Source organism: Elephas maximus, chromosome 24, assembly GCF_024166365.1.
Source record: "Elephas maximus indicus isolate mEleMax1 chromosome 24, mEleMax1 primary haplotype, whole genome shotgun sequence".
NCBI classification, from domain to species: domain Eukaryota; kingdom Metazoa; phylum Chordata; class Mammalia; order Proboscidea; family Elephantidae; genus Elephas; species Elephas maximus.
This window is the reverse complement of record NC_064842.1, coordinates 28,326,802-28,344,966: the sequence shown is the minus strand read 5'-3', so window position 1 is coordinate 28,344,966 and position 18,165 is coordinate 28,326,802. Positions and strand designations below refer to the sequence as shown.

General features: G+C 44.0%; 1 protein-coding gene across 1 annotated transcript in view; it reads right to left on the bottom strand.

Annotated features, from left to right (window-relative positions):
• Positions 1–18,165, bottom strand: part of NID1 (nidogen 1) — a 91,169-nt gene that overhangs the window by 8,397 nt on the left and 64,607 nt on the right. The window contains exons 13-16 of the mRNA XM_049868676.1: positions 10,617–10,841; positions 9,292–9,464; positions 5,763–5,889; positions 608–779 (exon numbers count right to left, since the gene is read on the bottom strand). Coding sequence (XP_049724633.1) covers positions 608–779; positions 5,763–5,889; positions 9,292–9,464; positions 10,617–10,841 — 697 coding nt within the window. The remainder of the gene's footprint in view (positions 1–607; positions 780–5,762; positions 5,890–9,291; positions 9,465–10,616; positions 10,842–18,165) is intronic.

The window sequence follows — 18,165 nt, the reverse complement described above, 5'->3', positions numbered from 1 at the left end:
ATGCTGGCAGAGGTGGTGCTCAAGGCCCCTGCCGCTGGAGCGGGGGAGGGAGAGAGGGTAGTTGAGTGCCACAGAATAAGGGATATAGTCTCAAAAGGGACTTCAAGTGTCAAGGAGCTGAGGGGTTGGTGTGTAAGATACCGAGCCTGCAATATGCAGAAAAGGGTTGTGGGGAGAACATTGACGCACTGCCAAAACCCATAGGAAGGGCTCTCTGAAGTGCTCCCAGCTGGGTCTGCCCCCAGGAAGGAGCCCATGAGTGCATATATTCTACCCTGATTCTCTCGTAGTGTTGATACTGCTTGGGTGTTCATGCACATTCAACTCATATGAGAAATACCCGATTTTGAGCTGTCAACTTCCAGTCTTTGGTAAAAAAATTTGAAGTAGAATGTGGTATCAAATCAACAATACATTAGAGCCGTGATAACAGGGGCTTGTCATAGATGGTCTGGCATCTCACAGTGGCTATCTACAAGTCACCAACTATACCCTGTACTCATTCATTTCGAAGAGCAATGCTGGAATTAGAGCCTGACATTTGACAATACCCAAAAGGGCAGATGGAAACAGAACAGATGCACACACATATTTTACGCAAAGATACCCTCTCACGGAATCCGTTACGATGCCTCTGGGGTTCACCAAATCGGTCTCAAACAGCACCCGGCGCTGGCTGCCATCCAGCTTTGCAACTTCGATTCGATCTAGGTGAGAATCCGTCCAGAAGATGTTGCGGCCAAGATGGTCAAGGGCAATGCCTTCTGGGCTTCCAAGATCTATAACCAAACACAGAACTCCTCTGATTTTTTTAAGCAGGTGTGATTAAATTTTCCTGATTTGTTGTTGTTGTTAGCTGCAGTCGAATTGGCCCACGACTCATGGTGACCCCATGTACAACAGAATGAAACGCTACCTGGTCCTGCACCATCTTCACAATCTTTTACTTCACATGGCTTCCAGCCCTTCCACTTTGAGCAACCAAATAGGAATGTGAAATATATGTTGCTTATGTGATAAGCAACATTCAAAATGGCAAGTTCAAAAATGCCACTCCATTCACTGGGCATGATATCCTTGCTGGGCGTGGGGACTATGGTGATGACTATGCCATGGTCCCTGCCTTCAAGGGGCTCCCAGCTAATCATAGTGCAGAGCTCAGGGCTGTCAGGGGGACACTGGACCCAGCTGGGGGAGACGAGGGAAGGACTCCTGGGGAGGTGACAAAGTTGGCTCCTGAAGGACCAATAGGAATCCCTCAGGCAAAGATCTGGATAACAGTTCCCAGGTAGAGGGACCAAAATGGAGGTATAAAGGAAGATGTGACATAGCTTAAAGTGAACTGCTTCAAATGCTTCAAGGACTTGAAGCACTTATTGACGAAGATCAGAAACCACAGCCTGTGGTATGGATTACACCTCAACATAAAGAAAACAAATATGCTCACAACTGGACTAACAAGTAACATCATGATAAACAGAGAAAAGACTGAAGTTGTCAAGGACTTCATTTTACTTGGATCCGTAATCAACACCCATGGAAGCAGCAGTCAAGGAATCAAAAGATACGTTGCATTGAGCAATGTGCTGCAAGACATCTCTTTAAAGTGTTAAAAAGCAAAGATGTCACCTTGAAGACTAAGGTATGCCTGACCCAAGCCATGGTGTTTTCAATTGCCTCATATGCATGCAAATCCTGGACAATGAATGAGGAAGACCAAAGAAGAACTGACGCCTTTGAATTGTGGTGTTGGCAAAGAGTACTGAATATATCATGGACTTCCAAAAGAACGAACAAATCTGTCTTGAAAGAAGTATAGCCAGAACACTCCTTAGAAGCAAGGATGGCGAGACTTTGTCTCATGTACTTTGGACATGTTATTAGGAGGGACCAGTCCCTAGAGAAGGACAGCAAAAGTAAAGTAGAAGGTCAGCGGAAGACCCTCAAAGAGATAGATTGACACAGTGGCAGCAACAACAGGCTCAAGCATCACAACGATTGCAAAGATGGCGCAGGACTGGGCAGTGTTTCCTCCTGTTGTGCAGAGGGTCGCTATGAGTCAGAACTGACTGGATGGCACCTAACAGCAACAAAGTGAACTGTAGGTGGCTTTATATGGAGGACACCAAGGTGGGGAAATGGCCAGAGATAAAGTTAGGATGCATAGGGATGAGTTTCGAGCTTATCTCACAGGCAAAGGGGAGGCATTGACTGACCTTAATATGGCGAATGGTACAAATAGATTTATCTTATTCATCAATTATTGGATAGAAAAATAAGAGCATTCCAGGCAAATATAAATTCAAAAAGTCATAGTTTACTTGTTATTGTTTCTATAAAGTATAAGGAGTACAGAGAAAAGGTGTCAGTGATCAGTCCCAGAGACCTTTACTAAGTTATGAGCAACTTATTTTCCGGCCAGGGATTGTCAGAGAGTAAGCTGACTACAATGTAAACCTTTAGCTCCCATCTAACATGATCGGAGGTTCAAGACTGCAGTGGTTTCCTAACTATAAATAAAAACAAATTTTGGTGTAGAGACAAAAGTAGATTAGTGGTTACCAGAGGTAGGGGGAGGGAGGAGTGGGGGTTATTGGTTAAGGGATACAGAGTTTCTGTTAGAGATGATGAAAAACTTTTGGAAATGGATAGTGGTGATGGTTGCCCAGCATGGTGAATTAATGTAACTGATGTCACTGAATTGTACCCTTAAAACGGCAACTGTTTTTTTTATATATATTTTACAATAAAATCTAAAACAATGTATGAAAAATGGTATCAGACCATTAACAAAATGACAATTTGGATGGTAGCGGTGTCACTTAGGATTCTGTCACCTCTTCTGATCAGAGAATTGCAGGTGATTTAGTATGGCTGGAGAGTAAGTAGCGAGGGCGAAGCAGTGAATGAAGCTGCCCCACAGAGGGGCCTGGGGGATGAGGAAACCACCCCAATACTGTGTGTTTTCATCAACATATAAGTGATTCAGACCTTCAGTGCCCTTCGCGCAGCCCTCGCCAGACCCCTAATGTGATCATGGGCGTCGTGTGAGAAATGTCAACACCCCCATACAGGACCCTTGCCTGCAGCAGCTTATTAAGAGGTAGGAACAGCAGTTGAACAAGATCTTTATTATTCAAACCCAAAGTGGAGCCTTACAAGTATTAAAATATTTCCCACGTCCCTAGAGGCGAATGGACAGGGAGAATGACCACCTGAGCCTCCTTCTAGCTTTCAGAATCTCTGCAGCTAAACCAGGATAAATCATTCTGGGGTATGTCTGGAATGAGCACGACCTGCATGACTGAGGTGGGCTGCTCAGAACACACACTCAGGCAGAAAACAGGGGGATGGCTATTCAGACAAGAGCATCTTTACCAGACACGTCAGAAACCCTGGTCATGTGGTTATACTGTCATGTCATATTGTCTCATTAAAAACAGTCCCGTCCTGATTCTGAACCCAACAGCAACTGGGTCCTCCCACTAACCAGGAAAATATTTCTTTATGGGCTAGAGTACCAAAGAAACCAAACCCGTTGCCGTCGAGTTGATTTTGAATCAAATCATAGTGACCCTATAGGACTGGGTAAAACTGCCCCAGAAGGGTTTCCAAGGGGTGCTTGGTAGATTCAAACTGCCGATCTTTTGGTTAGCAGCTGTAGCTCTTAAGCACTGCACCACCAGGACTCCAGAGTACCAAAGAAAAAGCCTGGAAACTCTCCCCTTTACTGTGTAGCCAAAGGGAGAAGGCTAAAAACAGCAAGGCAATATATTCTCCATTGCTTATGTTGAAAGGAAACAGATTATGATATTTAATAAAAATATTTGGTTGAGGCTTTAACTCAAGGAAAGAATGGGAAGCCCGGGATTCAGACTGTCTGAAATAAGGAAGAAGAAAATGAAAAGATGCCCATTGCCACGTACACTCACTCCTGAAGCAGCAACCTGCATCACAGGGAGGATTTACACGGAAGCTGCTTTCTCTCTTTAAAACACACAAAAAATTCCTGATGATCTTTCTTCTATAAAGATTGCATTTAGAGTCAATTCTATGTTCTTGCGGTAAGTAGGCTTTTGCTTGGAATGGTTCTTTCTGTGCTCAGAGGTTTCTTGGATGACTATTAGCTCCCAAAGCAACAGGAAATAGCCCACACTGACCTCTTCCACTGGGTTTTGACATTAAAATGCAGATAATAGCAAGAACATTTTTAACAGAGAGAGAGAAAATGCAAAAAGGCATTTTCAAACTTCTGTTCACTGAAGCAAAGCATAACAACTAGCAGAAGTTATTTAAATAGACCACCGGTTTTCAGAAGGGAATTTGGGGTAAAGGTCCAAAGCCAGACATATTTAATTCAACCTCAGCTTATTCTCCACTGATCACCTCTAGTGTAGTCATGGAAGGAAAACAAATGCCCCAGGGTTGTCCAAAGGTAGAGAGACCCTTCGGGAATATTAATTATTAGGGAAACATTAAATTGGGAACCAGACAAGCTACATTCAGCCCAAAGCAAAAGGAAATACAAAATGAAGCGCCTATGTTTTAAAGATATATCTTTGATTTGAATATTTGCAAAGGAAGCGAGATGGTTTTATACAGCAAGTTTTTTTTTTTTTTTATCATCAGTATGAAAATGTCTTTTGAGTGAAAATATTCCCAAGTCAGCTGATGAGTCACTTACTTAAGCAACATGTAACATTTGACCTTTTCAACACAGGGGAATTTTTATGAGTCCTTGGATTTTTATTGTAATGGTCTTTAGTTAAAATATAACCACATAAAACAGTTTTGATTTGTTGAATGCAGACATCAAAATAATACATAGAGTCCTTCACTTAAATTGGCATCCTTAAGTTACAGAACTGCAGTTAAATGTTGAGGGGGAAGCTGTGCCAAAGTGTCACGCACTTTATCATCAGTAATGCAGCAGACAGCTGGGAAATGTTTGCAAAAGTTCAGCCTGATTTGTTGAACTTTTCTGGCACAGGCAACCTGAGCAAGTGCCAGGGGGATGAGGTAGAGGAGGGGAGAGAGAGCTATCTCCCAGAATGTTACGGGTTGAAATGACAACCCCTAAATTGAAAGCTGTCTTCTGAATAGACTCAACTATCAGGGTCAATATTTGCCAATATGCTTGTGACCCTCCTAGCTTTGATTCTCGTGCCTTTTACCTTTGGGAAAATCCTAGTGAAGCACACTATGGAACAGATGCTCTGAGAATGAATTCTAGGGTCAGTAGCGAGAGGGAAAAACACAACTCAAAACTGGATTGCTCGGGGGCGCTGAGGCTCTATGAAGGGTAATGGAAATATTTGGATAGTGTTGATGGCTGTACAACATGATGAACATAATTAATGTCACTGAACTGTACATGTAAAAAATGTTGAAGTGGCAAATGTTTTGCATATATATATATATACATATATATATATTCACCACAATTAAAAACAAAACAAAACTGGACAGCGAGTTTGGCCTTTATTGTCCATTAAAACTGACTATATAAGCTTTCTGAGAAACGTGTGGGCACTTACCCTGTTTTAATTTTATTCTCCTTAGGTTGGCAACAAACCCCAGAGTCCTTGGATGACTCTTCAGAGGGGTCTGAAAAAGGTGGTGTTTTGAGGCAGAAGACCAGGCCCCTCTCAAACCACCATACCCTGTAAGCAACCATACACTCCAATCTCCACCTTCTTCAAAGGGCCATATTGGCTGCTAGAAGCAAAACCAAAAAGGAAGAGTGATCTTAGCATCCTCACCTTGTCGAATGATGGTGGTTGGCTCTCCACCATGCAGACTGGCTTTCCCAATGGAAGGTCCACTGATGTCAGTCCAGTAAACCATCTTGTCCACACAGTCGAAGGCAAGTCCAATGATAACTTTATCCTGTAAGTAAAGACCAGTGGTGAGAATGGTTCACCCACATGCATCTGAGCAACTAATGATGTTGAGAATCTTTTCACATACTTACACAAATTTGAATATTTTTTTAATGAAGTGTCTTCAAGTCTTTTGCCCATTTTAGAGTTACTGAGTTGCTGTTCTTTATATATTTCAGCTAAAAATTTTTTTCATATTTATATTGTGAATATATAGCATGTCATGTATGTATATGTGTGTATGTATATATACAAGGATCCCTGGTGGCACAGTGATTAAGGGCATGGCTGCTAACCAAAAGGTCGGCAATTGGAATCCACCAGCCAATCCTTGGAAACCCTATGGGGCAGCTGTACTCTGTCTTATAAGGTCTATGAGTCGGAATTGACTCGATGGCAATGGGTACATTTGTATATGTGCGTCTGTGGTATTTTTAAAGAGCAAAAGTTTTCAATTTTTATAAAGTCCAAATTATTATTTTTTTCTTTATGGCTAATGCATTTTGTATACTGTTCATAAAATCTTTGCCTACACAAAGGACATAAAACAAAGAAAGAAAACACAAAGACGGAAAAGGAAAAAGTAAAACCACTCCACTCTAAGACAGTATGATTATTACTAGAAAGTCCTAGGGAATCTATAAAACTGTTATAACTAATAAACTGAATTTAGCAAAGTTGTCAAATACAAATAAGGTCAATATAAAATTGTACTTCTATATTCTAGTAAAAAAGAAAAGAAATTTAAAAAACAATGATGCTTACAATAGCATTAAGAAACAAAATACTTAGGAATAAATATTTTAAACATGCAAGATCTCTACATTGAAGATTACAAAACACTGTAGAGAGAAATTAAAGACGAAAATAAGAAATAAATGATATCAACTGATTGTTAGGTTTACCATTGTTAAGATATCAATTCTGTTTATTTAAAGGGCTATGGAACCAATGACATGTCTATCAAAACCAAAATCTTGCAGGCTTTTTTTTTTTTTTTTTGGTAGAAACAGAAAACTTATTCTAAAATATATAGGGAAATGCAAAGACTGTAAAATAGTCAAAACAATCTTGAAAAAGAACAAAGGTGGAAGACTCACATTTCTTGGTTTCAAGACTTACTCTAATTAAGACATTAAGTTACATGAATAGATCAGTGGAACAAACAGAGTCCATAAATAGACCTTCACATGTACAAAAGATTGCTTTTTGATCAAGGCACCAAGGTGCCAATGAGGAAATACAGTCTTTTCAACAAATGGTGCCAGAACAGCTGGATAGACATATGGAAAAAAAAAGAACCTCAAATTGACCTCATGCCATATGCAAATATTAAAAGCTACAATTATAAAGCTTCTAGAAGAAATCATAAGAAAATAGCTTCACCCCCTTCTGGATAAATTCACCCACCAGACCAAGTGTACATAAAAAGTAATGGTAACTCTGCAAAAAACTCCAGATCCTAAAACTGGTACATTTATATTTATTTTATTTTGCCATTTAGGCAGCCTCAGAAAATGCGAAAGCTGGACAATGAATAAGGAAAACTGAAGAACAATTGATGCCTTTGAATTATGGTGTTGGCAAGGAATACTGAATATATCATGGACTATCAGAAGAATGAACAAGTCTGTCTTAGAAGAAGTATAGCCAGAGTGCTCCTTGGAAGCAAGGATGGCGAGACTTTGTCTCACGTACTTTGGACATGTTATCTGGAGGGACCAGTCTCTGGAGAAGGACATCATGCTTGGCAAGGTAGAGAGTCAGGGAAAATGAAGAAGACCCTCGACAAGGGTGTCAATGTGTCATGTGGTCGGCAGCCAGTGTCACAAAACAATACGTGTATTGTCTACTGAGAAACTAATTTGCTCTGTAAACCCTTATCTAAAGTACAATAAAAAAAAAGTCAAGTTTGTTAATCTTTTATTAATACATTACTGTGCTTGAAGAGAAATTAAAGACTTATGTTTGAAGAGCCATTGAGGGTTAGCTATGCTAAGTAAACCAAACTCTCCTCAGAAGAGGCAATGGCTTATTTGCCACTAATTCATTTAACAAGTGTTTATTAGGGTTGCTATGAGTTGGAATCAACTCGACGGTAATGGGTTTTGGTTTTTAATGTATGACAAATTATGGTGACATTTAGAAATATAGTGATCTTCATCCTAGTAAGAACACCAAGTAACTCAAATTACCCAAAACAGTACAAACTGCCTCACAATAACCCATCTGCCCCATAGGTTGGTATGGTAAAGCCTAGCTCAGATCCCTTGTATATTAAATTATGTGAAAATGACAGGTATTTAATCACTGGGCGAAACTGGTTGAAGGGTGTACAGGCCCTGTCTGTATTATCTTTGCAACAGTCTGTGAATTTATCATTATTTCAAAATTAAAAAACATGGACACATGATTTTCTCTTGTTCAGAGGGCAGGGGTTCATCTTTTTAGAGGCTGTCCCGTCAGACTTAAGAGAAAAGCTGGTAGCATGTACTCTCTCAGCACGTGAGTGCTTCTCTGGCAAGCTGCGGTTCTTTGACAGCCTGGGAACAATGGTCTCAGGTCATGGACAGAGGGCTGGACATTATGAGCCCAAGGAAAGGCTCAGGAGGTAGGCTTTGGGGATGATGGAAGTGGAGGACCAGGATGATCTTCCATTGAGAAGCTCAGGGCTATCAGGAGACATGTCCTTCACAGAAGGTCGGTTGATAGGGACATAGTGAATATTTATACTGTTATTTCAGCATTCTCCCCTCCACCTTTTGTTGTTAAACGCCATGGAGTCGGCCTTGACTCATAGCAACCTCATACACAAGGAAACAAACCACTGCCCAATCCTGCCTCATCTGCATGATTGGTTGTGGGTCAGACCGTTGTGATCCATGGGGTTTTCACTGGCTGGTAGATTCGAACTGCCAACCTTTTGGTTAGCAGCTGAACTCTTAATTACTGTGCCGCCAGGGTTCCAACCTCTATCATATGGATAAAAATTCCCAATTCACTAAATGCATTTTTGAAGCTTTTAAAAGTCTCTAACCCAAAGCTTGTTGCCGTCTCTGGGCAGATATGAGGATCTGTGGCTGAAAGATAAGTCCCTTTATTTTGGTGGGAATGGAAAGATCAAACCTAGCAGATGCACACAGGCAAAATACAAAGCTCACATGAAGCCCTGCCCAGGGGGACAGATCCCTGTAAGGACTTTCTGTTTCTGATCCCACCTCACCCGGAGCCCTGTGGCAGCTCAGGAAGTACAGTGCCCTCACCTAGAGAAGGACCCTAGGTCACAGGGAATGATGAGCCCCCTGGCTCCAGGGCTCCACCCCAGGCTCCTGGTCTGACTACGAGCCGCTGGTCTCTCCACCTCACTGGAAATGGAGGTTGTCACAGCGTACAAGGAGCCAACACTCACCGGGGCATGAAGTAACGTCTTAGCTTCAGTCTTCTTCATAGTATTTCCCTCCAAGGGGAGATGCTCTATCTTCCCAGTCTGGGCAAAGAGTAAGTGCGTCCCGGGTGGCAGGGGGATCACAGTGGTAGGCACTACTGGTCCGTGGTGAGTTGGGGGCGCCACTGTACTGAGACCTGCGGGAGGAGATGCCAGTGTACAAGGCCAGAGGGCAGCAGAAACACCCAAACGCATGTGTGTGGGTGTGCGCACCACCACAGGGTGTCGTAGAACCAGCTTGTAGAAACTTCTGTGGCTGTTTGCTCTTTGGATTCTAAAACTGACCCAGCATGGACACAATTGGAAAGGCGACAAATGATGCAAGGATGAGAACAGTGCCCACCACCAGTTGCCTACCTAGGGAATTGCGCCAGCCCTGGGCGCCTAGCACCGAGCAGTTTCTGTTAACCCGATATGGCCCAACGTCCTTCCTCAAGCGCGGTAATGTAAATAAAAGTTTAACAAGCTTGACTTTTTTTTTTAATTGTTCTTTAGATGAAGGTTTACAGAGCAAATTAGTTTCTCATTAGACAATACGCAAATTGTTTTGTGACACTGGTTGCCAACCACATGACATGTTGACACTCTCCCTATCTCAACTTTGGGTTCCCTATTACCAGGTTTCTTGCCCCTTCTGCCTTCTTGTCCTTGCCCTTAAGCTGCTGTGCCCATTTATTGACTTGTATTTTTGAGCTGATACTATGATAAAGTTATCTAAAAAAGAAGTGTCAGATATTTGGACAGGGGCGCAATTTTAGTGCTTGCCATAGAAGCCATTTTCCACAGACACACCACAGGTTGTACCCGGTTAATAGAAACTGCTCAGTGGTGCCAGGTGCCCAGGGCCGGTCCAATGCCTGCTATACCCTAGTGATGCCTCTGATGAAGGAGGGCCAACACGGAAATATCCAGAAGCCTTACCTCCCCCTACAGCACTCGCCCCTGGAACCCCAGGCACAGACACCCACCCTGCAGTCAATTGTCAGTTCAGTGAACCAGATCCCACAAAGCACATTTTTACACAGATAAGAAAGATGAGAGGGAAGGTGAGGAGAGGAGAGAGAGAGAGCCCCGAGAAGGGGTGAGTAAAGAAGGAGAGAGGAAAGAGGCGAGAAGAGGGGAGAGAGGTTGGAAAGCAGATGGAATGGGTTCAAGCAAATGAAGCGGTTTAAGATTCAAGGTCAGGCAGAAAGACCCCCCGGCCCCTACCCTGGGTTTCCAATGAAGAAACGCACGCAATTGGCAGGCCCCTGTCTGGCACTGCCTGGCTGGGCCACCTGTGTACTTACAAGGGGGCTGCGTTCCGGGCCTGGTCCTGGTACCCTCGATCTCGCGGCCATCCCGATCCACACACCAGCAGTGGCCGGTGCTGCCGTGGCACTGGGTGGGTGCGTAGTGTCCATGCTCGTCACACTCGGGGACAAAGAGGCCAGGGGGCCTGGGTCGCTGCAGGTCCACGCCTGCCGCCCCGAGGATGTGCTCGCGCTCCTGCTGGCACCTGGTTTTCTCCGCTTCTGTTCAAGAGGCAGCAAAAGGGGCAGCTAGCTCTGCATCCATCCCCATTCCCAGGCCATGGAGGGAGGAAGGGCTGTCCCACTGCACTCACTGTGAACCACCACAGCTGCTCGGTCAGTACTGAGGGTGTTTTTGTTTAAATTCTTATTGGGGTGAAATACGTATAACAAAACATTTGTCATTTCAACCATTTTTATGTGTACAACTCAGTGACATTAGTTACATCCACCAAGCTCAATGTGCAACCATCACTACTGCCCATTCCCAAATTTTTTCATCATCCTTAATGAAAACTCTGGGGGTTCCTGGGTGTCGCAAAGGCTTAAGCATGCTGACTAGTAGCAGAAAGGTTGGCTGTTGAAACCTGCCCAGAGGGGCCTTGGAGGAAGGCCTGACGATCTGCCTCTGGAAAGTGAAAGCCTTGAAAACCCTATGGGGCAGTTGTACTCTGTACACGTGGGGTCACCAGGAGTCAGAACTGACTTGAAGGAAATCAACAATGACAACAAAAACTTTGGATCCTTTAAGCAATAACCCCTCCCTTCCCCCCTCTCATGGTAACTACTAATAAACTTTGGTCTCTACGCATTTGCCTATTCTAGATATTTCATACACGTGGGGGTCATATGATATTTGTCCTTTTGTGTCTGGTTTCACTCAGCATAGTGTGTTCAATGTCCATCCCAGTCAGAGCATGTATCAGAATTTTGCTGCTCTTTATGGTTGAAGCATTGAGCTTTATTTAAAGAACTTTTAAAATTGTTCTTAAATTGGTCCTCTTTATCACTTCAAGTTTCTTGATTACTTACACTGAGTTAAGGTCAGAGATTTTGGGGACCAAAGACCACAGGGTCGGTCTACCAACATTTGTATGTTTCTCTTTAATCACATCCTAGTGTTTGGCTTGAAATTTGCCCTCTTCACTGTGCAACTCAGATCCCAAAGCAGGGAGATACTTTTGTATCTGTGAGGGATTGCTGATAGAAGACTACTGTCTGGGATAAACAACTACCCAATAGAGTTATAGCTGGAATCCCTAGGTGATGCAAATGGTTAATTCTCTTGGCCGCTAACAGAAAAGTTGGTGGTTCAAGTCCACCCAGAGGCATCACGGCAGAAAGGCCTGGCAAACCAGCCATTGAAAACTTTATGGAGCACAGTTCTACTCTGATATATGTAGGGTCGCCAAGAGTCGGCGTCAATGTGACAGCAACTGATGGATAGCTGGCTTGCACTAGCTAGGGAGTCCGCCACCATAACGTGCAGGTAGCGGCTGAAGGCAGCTCTTCAGCGTCTACAATACAGAGCAATGCCCAGGCAGGGGGGGAGTCCCCACCCTCCACTCGCTGACAGCTGAGAGCTGTATTTCAGCCAACCTGCACCACCCTGTAAGTCTTTCCCTTCCAGGCCTTCCCATGTACTGTTCCCTTTGTTACCACCTCCCCTGTACCTTCCTTCCCCAACATGAATCGATAATCAACTTTGGCACTGACTTCCTTCAGGCAGCCTTCCCAGGCTCCCCAAGGCTGGGCCTGATACCCCTCCTACGAGCTCCCAGAGCACTCTGGGCTTGCCAGCACTCTAGCTCTTCTACTTAACGGGCTGTTCTCTTGTCTGTCTCCTTGAGCCAACTCTAGGCTCTGTGAGGGAAGTAATGGAATCTCCTTAACTGTTAACTCAAGAATTGCCTACTGGGGTTAGGGTTGGCGCTGCAGACAGGAATAAAACACAAGGCCTGTTCTCAAGGAGCTCACATTGTGGAGGGAAGAGGACAAGTAAACACACAATTACAATTTGGGGGGTGGGGTAGGGGAGAATCCCACTGGTACACTGAAGAGATCTTCTCCACAAAACAGGACGCCTAAGTGTTCTCTATTGATGACTAGAAATGTGCTATATAGCTCTAGGGCAGGGGTCAGCAGGCTTTTCCTGTGAAGGTCAAGAGCATAAATATTTTCAGCTTTGTGGGACGTAAGATCATAAGATCTCTGTTGTAGATCATGCAGCTACAACCGCAGATGATACGTAAATGAATGAGTGTGGTTATACTCCAATAAAAACTTTTATTACAAAAAACAAGCAGGGGGCCAGATTTGGCCTGCTGGTTGTAGTTTGCCAACCCCTGCTCTAGGACATTATTAGTTACGATGGGAGAAAATATATGTATACACACACACACATCCACGACCCATCTGTCAGTTGTCACACTGTGGTGGCTTGCATTGTTGCTATAGTACTGAAAATCTTCAAATACCAGCAGGGTCACCCATGGTGAACAGGTTTCAGTGGAGCTTCCAGAATAAGACAGACTAGGAAGAAGAGCCTGGTAAAGTGGAGGGCCAGCGAAGGTGAGGGAATCCGTCAATGAGATGATCTGACATGGTGGCCGAAACAATGGACTCAGCATACCAACGATCATGAAGATGGCGCAGGACCAGGCAATGTTTAATTCTGTAATATGTGGGGTTACAATGAGTTGGGGCTAACTTGATGGCAACTGACAACAACTATATGTATGTGTGTGTGTTACATATTTCAGAGAATTTTGAGCCTGAAAATGCTTTCATTCTCAGTTCCACCACTTCTGGGGTTACCTGGTAATGTCAACAATGCTGACTAAGTTGTACCACCCTTGGCTGTAGAACAGGGATGGTTGCAGTAACTAACCTCACAGTATTATTTGAGGAGTAGGGGGTATGTGACAGCGCACACAGAGGGGACTTTAAGGTCTGCACGCCAGTGTTCATTTCTGACTGTATCTGTGCAGGGCAGACACGGTGACTTTCAGTGCGTGTGTCGCTGATGAATGTTTAAAGTACCTTTTGTCTGTGCTATCAGCTCTCATATTTGCCTCCCTAATGAGGCTGATCCCTTTATTAGAAGCAGTGAGCATGCCAGAAAAGCATTTGTTGAACCTGGCAAGGGAAAACTATGTATGTTTTTTCTTTTGTCCCAAAGGCCAACATAAAAAATATATATATTTGATGTGGGAAGAGCCAAACAAAGATATGAAAAAGCCATCTGGCTGAAAACAAAAATGTTGGGTTTTGTTTACTCTTGGACATAAAACTTGTTTACTTCCTTACTATTTTACATTTGTAGGGGGTTTTAGACTTTCCACATAGGCTGTCCCCATTCACGTATATAAGACAAATGAACAAAAAAACTTCAAAAATACAAAAAACAACAACAAACAGTTGCCATTGTCTGAGTTGATTCATAGCATGTGTATCCACATAGAACTGTGCTCCACAAGGTTTTCAAAGGTTAATATTTTGGAAGCAGTTTGCTGGACCTTTCTTCCGAGGTGCCTCTGGGTGGACTTGAACCTCCCACACATACATATTTTATTTAATTCTCACTATAATCCTAGGAGGCAAGCAAGTATGCTTTCTAGACCAAATGAGAAAACTGAAGCTCAGAGTTACGGATGTCACCTTAGGTGACAGAACTAGTAAGTGGTACAGCTCAAACCAGAGCCTGGGTCTTTGGGTTCTTCCTCCTGCACCTGTCCATCTGTGCCTCGGATCTCTGCCACCCATGTCCCCAGTGCCCAGACGACACACACACACACATTAAACATGTCATGTCAACAATGATATACATATGTTAGCTTAACACACTCAAATGACAAAGCCTCACAGACTCTTTTTTCTGCCACAAACATTTGTATACAGAGCCGTTTTTCTAGCTAAAAAAAAGGACCAGTGTTCTGTGTCCTGTCAACTAAACTTTTAAAGAAATAGTGGTTTTTCCATTTCGTGTGGCCAACGGTTTTGTCTTAATGTGGTATCTGGCCAATATACAAAATCTCAAGTAATCTAGAGTTTATAGTGTAAATTTTAAGTGCTGTATCTTGTACTTATAAAAAGGAGGAGGGGTGACCTCAATTCTGACTCAGGAAATGGAATTTCAAGTGTGTTTATGGTAAGCTGTGATATCATCAAATTTCCTGGGGTGGCTTGGCCAGCAGGCATGAGGGAGCAGCCCAGGGGCTACAGCTGGAGCCCCCTGCAGAGGGTCACAGCCCCCCCACAGAGAATTTTCCACTAAGGGCCTGGTGAATGGGGTGGGGGGAGGGTAATAAAGCCTTTCTGAGCTTGTTTTCATTTGATAAAATGATAATTTACACAAGATTCTTCTTACTCATCTTGTCTGATCTGCTCAGGCAAGGAAGCACGCAAGACTCGATATTTATCTGAGGAGTGTCAGGGAACTTGGGGTGACTTTTTTGGAGGTGGGGACAAAGGGAATGAGAGGAAAATGAAACAAAGGAAGAAGCGAGAAGCACATGGTTAATATTTCAATTTGTACTCCATTCCCTTGCCTGAATAAATATCTTTCTCTGTGTTAAATAAATGATTCTTGTAGCTTCTGATAATACTCAGCAGAATCGAGGGTGGGGAGGTACTCAAGAGACGTCAAGTCTCTCTAGGAAGAGACGACATAAAGCAATGGAAGAACCTCCAGGGCTACTTAGAATGGAATTTGTCGGGGCAGGGCTGCCCCAACCTGCATGGACCCCATGTTCTCAGCAGGGGTCGGCTGCTTCTGGTGGCAATGCCGACAGAGCATGCCCTCCCAAGTACACATGTCTCGCGACATGGGGACATGGGTTTGGTGAACGATGCCTGCTCTCTGCTCAGGCCGAGACTTTTTCGGCTCACGTTGCCTCATCTCATTAGCTCCCAAATGGACACTTGCTAGTCCGAGACTGCCAAACTTCCAAGAATGGGAATTTACAAGTGAAGGAGACAATGTCAACCAGAAGTGCTATTTATTCTCCTGTTACTAAAAAAACAAAAACCAAACCCACTACAGTCGAGTTGATTCCGACTCATGGCGACCCTAAAGGACAGAGTAGAACTGCCTCCTGGAGTGCCTGGTGGATTTGAACTGTTGACCTTTTAGTTAGCAGCCGTAGCTCTTAGCCACTATGCCGTAAGGTTTCCCTTGTGTTTACTAGCGGCCTACTAATAACAAGACCAGAAATCATGGTAATAATAATGAAAATCTCTCTGTTTAACTCTCCACAGAGTCCCTTCCACACACGTGCCCACTATTCCTTACAGCACCTGGGTGGAAGAAAGATCCTGGGGGAGAGAAAGGCACTCCCAATTAGAAGAGGCAAATGGAGAGGAGAAAGCAGGTCATAAAACACCAAGAATAGAAAGTCGACTTCTAGCCTACATGTCACCTCTTTTGCCATCATGGGAAATGGCATCTTTGAGTTTTTTACTCATCCTTGTCTCCCGGTTCCCTGCTCCCAGCCTCTTCCCTAACCCTTGTAGTATAGGACTGACTTTTAAATCACTGTGCTCATTATCTTTCTCAGTTCAAGAACCCCGTGGACCCTTGGATTATTTATTTGTGTTATAAGCATTTACTAAACCTGCCATAAGCTATGGGGGCAATAGTGGTTCAGTGGCAGGATTGTTGTTCCTTCCACGTGGGAGACCCGGCTAACGGACCTCATGCACAGACAACACCCATCTGTCAGTGGGGGCTTGCATGTTGCTGTGATGCTGAACAGGTTTCAGTGGAGCTTTCAGACTAAGACAGACTAGGAAGAAAGGCCCGGTGATCTACTTCTGAAAATCAACTGATGAAAACCCATGGATCACAACAGGGAGGGTGCAGGACCAAGTCCGTGATCACGGGGATAGTACAGGACCGGACAGCATTTCCATTCCATCATGCATGGGACAGCCATGAGTCAGAGGCAGCCAACGACCATCAGCTATGAGCCAGGCACCCTGTAAGCACTAGGAAATAGAGCTAAATTGGAGAATCCTTAGAGTACACAGTCTAATGGGAAAGACGAAGACTCTGACCGTTATCACGCAGCATGTGAAGGGGTTGACAGTAGACGGACCTATGGAAAGAGAGAGAAAGAGCACCTAATCTGGCAGTGGGTGAGGTGAGGGCTCAGCTGATGCTGTGGGTGGTAAACCTGTGGTGTCCCTAATATGTGCAGCCCATGGCTTAGCCCAGCAGCCTGTGTGTTTTAGCAAACTGACTTAAGGCTGGAGGTTTTCTGACTGTGGGTGGAGGAAGGAGAAGAGGCCAAGAAATTCAAGGTACTGGTGAGAATTGTTGACAGGACACAGCCTGGGATTTAGGTTGGAGAGGACTTCCAAAAAAAAAAGAACAGATGCAGTTGTCTTGTCAACTGATTTGGAAATGAGGCCATGTGAGAGCTATAAGAGAGGGAGGCTGTTGTCAAGAGGACTACCATGGATGTTCTGAAGCCTCTGGAGGGCCTGGTTTTTAGATCCTCCACAGCCTGACCTCACCCTACCGCCCAACCACCTCCCATTCAAATCCTAACCACCCTTCAAGGTCTAACACAAATCCTCCCCCTCCTTCCATTTTTCCTAACTTCTGTCACCTACCTGGATCTCTCCTCCTAGCCCTAGTTACCATTCATTGATTCACTAGTTGTCTCAAGTGTTCCCTTTTCCTGCCCATTTATAATGCAAACTCCTCCAGAGGAGAGGCATTACTTTTCAAGTGCAGAGCACAGGGGCAGGCACACAAGAAACATTTAACAATTGATCCTGGAAAAAAAATAATAATAATTTTTTTTTTGTGTGCTATTAGTTGGAGTCCTGGGTGGTACAAACCGTTAACGTGCAGTTCTAACTGAAAAGTTAGAAGTTTGAGTCTACCCAGAGGCACCTTGGGAGAAGAGCCTGGTACTCTACTTTTGAAAAGTCAGGCACTGAAAACCCTGTCAAGCAGTTCTACTCTGACACAGATATAAAAGAAAAAATAAATCAGCATCAACTCGATGGAGACTGTTTTTTTTATGTTACTAGTTTTTAGTTAGCCTGGGTGCCCTGGAAGAGTGAGCTAGTTTCTCTAAACCCCAGTATCCTCACCCATTAAATGGAGCTAATCATACCACTGGTAGAAAATGGTGGAGCCAGAACATGAACTCAGCTGTCTCTGGCTCTGCGACCTGTGGTCACCCCGCTACATGATGCTGTACAGCTGCTCAGATGTCTCCTCCATGGAGCTTCATTGCTGGAAAAGACCAGAGAGGAGGATGCACCAAAGGAGACTAAAAAAGATGTGGCCGGTGATGTCAAAAAACAAAACCAAGAAGGGTAGTACGCCGGACACCAAATGATGAACATGTTTCAGGAAGGAAGGTGAGATAAATTGTGCCAAGTGCTGCTAAGAAAGGTGAGGCCTGAGATCTAATAAACTGAGGATCACTGCTGCCTTTCACTGGGGTGGTAGGAGCAAAAGCTGAACTACAGTAGTTCAAGAGAGGATGGAGACTCTGAGAAGATGGCAACAGCAGTGGCAGCCTAG